This window comes from Taudactylus pleione, unplaced genomic scaffold (assembly GCF_031769625.1).
Source record: "Taudactylus pleione unplaced genomic scaffold, aTauple2 ptg000828l, whole genome shotgun sequence".
Taxonomy (NCBI): Eukaryota; Metazoa; Chordata; class Amphibia; order Anura; family Myobatrachidae; genus Taudactylus; species Taudactylus pleione.
The window spans coordinates 1,436,090-1,442,489 of NW_028285230.1; the positions used below are offsets into that span (position 1 = coordinate 1,436,090).

Consider the following 6,400-nt stretch of genomic DNA (forward strand, 5'->3'; position numbering starts at 1 on the left):
TTTACCACCCAGAAATGCCCACTGATTTAGCCCCTCTGTGTCTAAATTTGATGGTAACAATCTTGAGGCGAGCGCAGTGCTGCTCGGAAACATGCGCAGACTGAAAATATTAGCCACTAGCGTGCGGCACCGCCATAGCATTCACCCCGAAATAAGGCCCTAAGCCTCTGTACGCTGTGTGTTGTACAAGTAAATGTTGATCTAAAATGAACAAGGAAACATTTCAGAATGCAATATACAGTCAGGTGCATAAATATTGGGACATTGACAGAACTTTCATATTTTGGCCTCTATTCACCACCACAATGGCTTTGAAATGAAACAAACAAGATGTGATTTAACTGCAGACTTTCAGATTTAATTTGAGGGTAATTACATCCAAATCAGATGAACGGTGTAGGATTTACAACGGTTTCTATATGTGCCTCCCACTTTTTAAGGGGCCAAAAGTAATGGGACAAACTAAACAATCCTAAATCTAACTTTCACTTTTTAATACTTTGTTGCAAATCCTTTACAGTTAATTACAGCCTGAAGTCTGGAATGCATAGACATCACCAGACGCTGGGTTTCATCCCTGGTGATGCTCTACCAGGCCTCTACTGCAAATGTCTTCAGTTCCTGCTTGTTCTTGGGGCATTTTCCTTTCAGTTTTGTCTTCATCAAGTGAAATGCATGCTCAATCGGATTCAGGTCAGGGGATTGACTTGGCCATTGCATAACATTCCACTTTTTAGCCTTAAAAAAACTCTTTGGTTGCTTTTGCAGTATGCTTCGGGTCATTGTCCATCTGCACTGTGAAGCGCCATCCAATGAGTTCTGAAGCATTTGACTGAATATGAGCATATAATATTGCCCGAAACACTTCAGAATTTATTCTGCTGCTTTTGTCAGCAGTCACATCATCAATAAATACAAGGGAACCAGTTCCATTGGCAGCCATACATGCCCACGCCATGACACTACCACCACCATGCTTTACTGATGAGGTGGTATGTTTTGGATCATGAGCAGTTCCTTTCCTTCTCTTCTCTTCCCATCACTCTGGTACAAATAGATCTTTGTCTTATCTGTCCATAGGATGTTGTTCCAGAACTGTAACGGCTTTTTTAGATGTTGTTTGGCAAACTCTAATCTGGTCTTCCTGTTTTTGTGGCTCACCAATGGTTTGCATCTTGTGGTGAACCCTCTATATTCACTCTTGTGAAGTATTCTCTTGATTGTTGACTGTGACACATATACATCTACCTCCTGGAGAGTGTTCTTGATTTGGCCAACTGTTGTGAAGGGGTTTTTCTTTACCAGGGAAATAATTCTTTTGTCATCCACCACAGTTGTTTTCCGTGGTCTTCCGGGTCTTTTGGTGTTGCTGAGCTCTCCGGTGCATTCTTTCTTTTTAAGAATGTTCCAAACAGTTGATTTGGCCACACCTAATGTTTTTGCTATCTCTCTGATGGGTTTGTTTTGATTTTTAAGCCTAATGATGGCTTGCTTCACTGATAGTGACAGCTCTTTGGATCTCATATTGAGAGTCGACAGCAACTGATTCCAAATGCAAATGTCACACCTAGAATCAACTCCAGACCTTTTACTTGCTTAATTGATAATGAAATAACGAGGGAATAGCCCACACCTGTCCATGAAATAGCTATTGAGTTGATAGTCCCATTACTTTTGGCCCCTTAAAAAGTGGGAGGCACATATAGAAACCGTTGTAATTCCTACACCGTTCACCCGATTTGGATGTAATTACCCTCAAATTAAATCTGAAAGTCTGCAGTTAAAGAACATCTTGTTTGTTTCATTTCAAAACCATTGTGGTGGTGAATAGAGGCCAAAATCTGAAAATTCTGTCAATGTCCCAATATTTATGGACCTGACTGTATGTGTATTAGCAATGTACACAGCTCAGCCTTTCTTCTCAGGTGACGCTATTGGTGAAAGGGAAAACATTCCGATTTGTACTATACTGCGGTTCGGGCCTGAGTCGTGCGCAGTGTCGATGATGCACGCAGCTGGCCGATGTTATAAGTCCGCGCGTGTCTGAGTCATACAGCGCATACGTTCCAATTGTCTGCGCACAAAGACGCAGTACAGAATCCGATGCAGGGTCTGTGTATGTTAGTAGGTGTTCCTGGAGGTAACGGGGTGGCACACAGCCGCTCATATAGGAGCCCGTACTCAGATGGAGGAACAGCACCTGCCACAGGGCTGCTGCAAGTTTCAATGATGCGACCGATGGTGGCGTATATAGTCGCACAGTGATGGGAAATACTCTCTCACAGGATGCTGGAAGTTGGCGTCTCAGTTGTCGTGGCATTAGCATAAGACGCAGGGAACCTCTGCTTTCGACTCAGATTATATATATATTTATTTATATACTAGCTGATGTACCCAGTAGACCTTAGATATTTAGGGGTCTATTTACTAAGCCTTGGATGGAGATAAAGTCGACGGAAATATGGTGCCAGCCAATCAGCTCCTAACTGTCATTTTTCAAACACAGCCTGTGACATGACAGTTAGGAGCTGATTGGCTGGTACCTTATCTCTGTTCACTTTATCTCCATCCAAGGCTTAGTAAATAGACCCCTTACTGTTTCCATTTTCATCTCATCACTCCAGTAATGCATTAACCCTTCACCTATATAGTAATGCATCCCCTCCCTCACTTCTATAGTAAGACATTACCCTCCCTCACCTATGTACTAACACATTCCACTCACCTCTGAAGTAACACATTACCCATGCTCACCCATGTATTAACACATTCCCCTCTCTTGCCCATTTTGTAACACTTTCCCTTCCCTCACCCCCTAGTAACACATTTGACATTCCCCTCCCTCACCTTTGTAGTGACACATTGCCTTCCCATACCTGTTTAGTAACACATTCCCCTCCTACACCTCTATAGTAACACATTGCCCTCCCTCATCTGTGTAGTAATACATTCCCTTCTCTCACTAGTGTAGTAACACATACCTCCCATACCTGTTTAATAACACATTCCCTTCCCTCTATAGTAGTAACACATTCCACTCCCTCATCTGTGTAGTAACACAGTCCCCTCCCTCACCTCTATAGTAACACATTCCCCTCTAACTGCTATTGTAACACATTTTCCTCTTTCACCTCTGTAGTAACACGTTCCGTTCCCTCACTATTCAAGTAGGGGAGCCACACCAACTGCCAGTGATGTTTGGCAGCAGTTGGGGGGACAGATGGTGTTTGAATCTAGAAATGTGCTACAGCCACTATGAGACAGTAAGTCAGGACATTGCACAGGGGGGTAAACATTTTAGACCTTTTCACCCCCTTAGGAGTCGAATTTTGAAAAATCCCTTCTTAGTGGGCACCTATGTCATGGAAGGTATGTGCTTCCCCATTTTCATGTTTCTAGGTCCAGGGGTTTGGGCTGGGCGTTGATGAGTCAGTCAATCAGTCAGAACATTTGAGTATGTGTGTGTGTGCATAATCCCAGGTGTAGATAAAATGATATAAGATCCATAATATAAACATCTTAAATATTTTTTTTATTTCATCTACAGTGACCAAAGTTCAGAGACCATGAGCAGATTTAGAATTCGCCTAATTGCAATCGTGATTATTTTTAGTGCAATCATGCTCCTTACACACTTGGGAACTCAAATTCAGTCAAGCACAAAGCAGAACTCCCCAAAAGTCCATCTTCTCATACTTTCCACCTGGAGGTCAGGATCATCTCTGGTCGGTCAGTTTTTCAGCCAACACCCGGATGTGTTCTACATGAAGGAGCCGGCTTGGCATGTGTGGAAATCTATGTTCCAGAGCAACGCACTTGTCCTTCAGATGGCAGTGAGGGACATGATCCGATCAGTCTTCAGATGTGACATGTATGTGTTTGATGCATACATGCAAAAAACCAGTCACGTGTCGGATTTGTTTCGATGGTCTGCTAGCAGAGCCCTCTGCTCACCTCCGGCATGTGATTCTTTCTCCCGTAGTGACATTGTCACTGAAGCCACATGTAAGAAACATTGTGGGAATTCTTCATTTCAGAAAATCGAAGACGCCTGTTATACTTACAGCCATGTCGTTATACAGGAGCTTCGCATCTTTGACTTAAAAGTGCTGATTTCTCTGCTAAAAGACCCCACCTTAAACCTGAGGATCATACATGTAGTCCATGACCCTCGCGCTGTTGCCATATCTCGCGAGAAAATAAAAAGTTCTTTGACTTTTGACAATGGGATTATCCAAAATGCCACCAAAGCGTTGGAGTTCAAGGTCTTACAGAAAATCTGTCAAAGCCAAGTCGACATATATAAAGCAGTACATTCTAACAATTTTTTTTCTCTTAAAGACCGCTACATGTTGCTTAGATACGATGATCTGGTTAGAGAGCCCTTAAAGAGCGCGAGAAAAATATTTACATTTGTTAACCTCAAGCTGAGTGAAAATGTTGGCTCGTGGATCTACAATATCACCCATGGAAATCGGCAACACAAGGTGAACGATTTTGAGATTGCGCCAAGGGATGCGTTTTATATGTCCCAGACTTGGAGAAAGGGAATATTCCTAGAAAAGATCAAGAAAGTGCAGGACATATGTAAAGAAGCTATGAATGCTTTCCGCTACCAATTTATAGATTCAAAGGCAGAGCTGGGAAACTTAGCAATGGATTCCATACTACCGAGACAGCGAGACGATTTCACATGGTTGTCACAGAGGAAAAATTGATTAAATTAAATTGCTTACTTTTTTTTCCAAATGATCTTTATTGATTGGGAAAAATACAAGTTAGAGTTGAGGTAAACCAAAAAGAAAATGAGTGAATAAAATATATGTGAGAGTACAATGTGCATGATGGTGCAAACGCAAGTGCACAACTCCTTATCGTAATTACGGTAACGAGGGGGCAGCCAGGTCAGCGCAGCAGGCGGCATGGCGGCTGCTGGGGTGTGGCTGCGCGATCGCGTCATCGCTGATATGGGTTGGGTATGAAATCCCGGCTATCGGGGATGCAGCTGGTCAGAATACCGTATGAATACCTAATGATCTATATACCTAAATGTCGCTATTTAGTGTTGTAAGTTGCACAAGAAATAATTGCTTTCCAGACTTTGAGTGTGGTTCCAAAGCACAAAAAGTTATTATTCACATAAAGTGCATTTAGTTACAATCTGTGATCTAAATACAAATAGCGCAAAAGATTATACATAAACAAGGTACAGTCGATACATATGCAAGTGCACCGGTCCCAGTTACAGTCATCCATCCTGAGGTCTGTGGTCATCCATGAGAATGGCTACTAACTGGGACCGGGACACAGGCTATATACCCTAACAGAAATAGTTAAACACGCATACCGCGCTGGTAGGCAATTTGGAATATAATAATAATTTAATAATAAATTACAATTATGAAAAAATAGGATAATACATATATATATATATATATATATATATCTCAATAGGACATAGAATCAATAATAAAAACATATTTCACAGTAAAAACAAAAAACGTATGAATGAATGAATATTGTATTAACTAGCTGGTGTATAAATAATGGTACTAATGTGCTGGGTTAGAATCACAAGATAACAGTTCCTGCATGGAAAGATTCCAGATGCTTCAGATGAAAAGCGTTTAGACACACTTTGCTAGTTAATAGCTTGATTTGGTAATATTGTAGCCACTAGCCTGCAAGTACTGTATCCGTTGAGATATCCACAATAGACAATCTGAAGCTTGTATAGCAAAGGCAGTTAATAGCTTATGAGATACTCAAAGTGTTACCCCGTCGGGCACACAATAATAGGACCAAGTTAGAAGTACTGACCGATCTCAAGATCTCAGACGGCTAAAAAATAGAGGTAGCGTTGTTCTCTCACCAGCTGTACTGTGGAGAATGCTGACCAGGACAGAAAACAGTCTCAGAGTCACACAGCTGATCCAGTGCTAAGGCTCTCAGGCCCTGATTCAGAGCCGGCTGCTCTGACAGAGCGCTTTGCCGTCTTTATTCGGGTCTAGCGCATGCACGCGACGGAGCCGCCTCCGTCGTGCACATGTGCACTTGGGCAACATGGACCCGCTTGCGAGCGCTCAGCACTCGCGATCGGGTCTGAATCAGGCCCTCTGTGCGGCTGCACAGTAATGATTGCCTGCCGGAGACCAGGGCCAAAGGGAAGCCGGGAGGATTTTCCGGATGAGGGGATGTGCACGGCCGTGACTTGCAAGATATCCTCGCACCGGGAGAAACAGACTGAGGACACTGACGACACTTACAAGAGCGGGTAATATGACAGGACACAATGGACAGGTACGGACCGCAACGCTTTTCGTCCTGTTCCTGGGACTTTTTCAAGCTGAAACTTGAAACTTTTTTGCGTGTTTAACTATTTTTGTCTCAGTGCTTGGGT

The 6,400-nt window shown here is 42.7% G+C and overlaps 1 protein-coding gene across 2 annotated transcripts in view; it reads left to right on the forward strand.

The window, feature by feature from the left end:
• The window catches only part of LOC148474593 (carbohydrate sulfotransferase 5-like), a 50,840-nt gene extending 46,091 nt beyond the window's left edge, over nt 1-4,749 (forward strand). For both annotated transcript variants that reach the window (XM_088458362.1, XM_088458363.1), the window contains exon 2: nt 3,548-4,749. In XM_088458362.1, the coding sequence (XP_088314488.1) occupies nt 3,567-4,718 (1,152 nt within the window). In that variant the 5' untranslated portion in view covers nt 3,548-3,566 and the 3' untranslated portion in view covers nt 4,719-4,749. The remainder of the gene's footprint in view (nt 1-3,547) is intronic.
• The last annotated feature ends 1,651 nt before the right edge of the window (nt 4,750-6,400 follow it).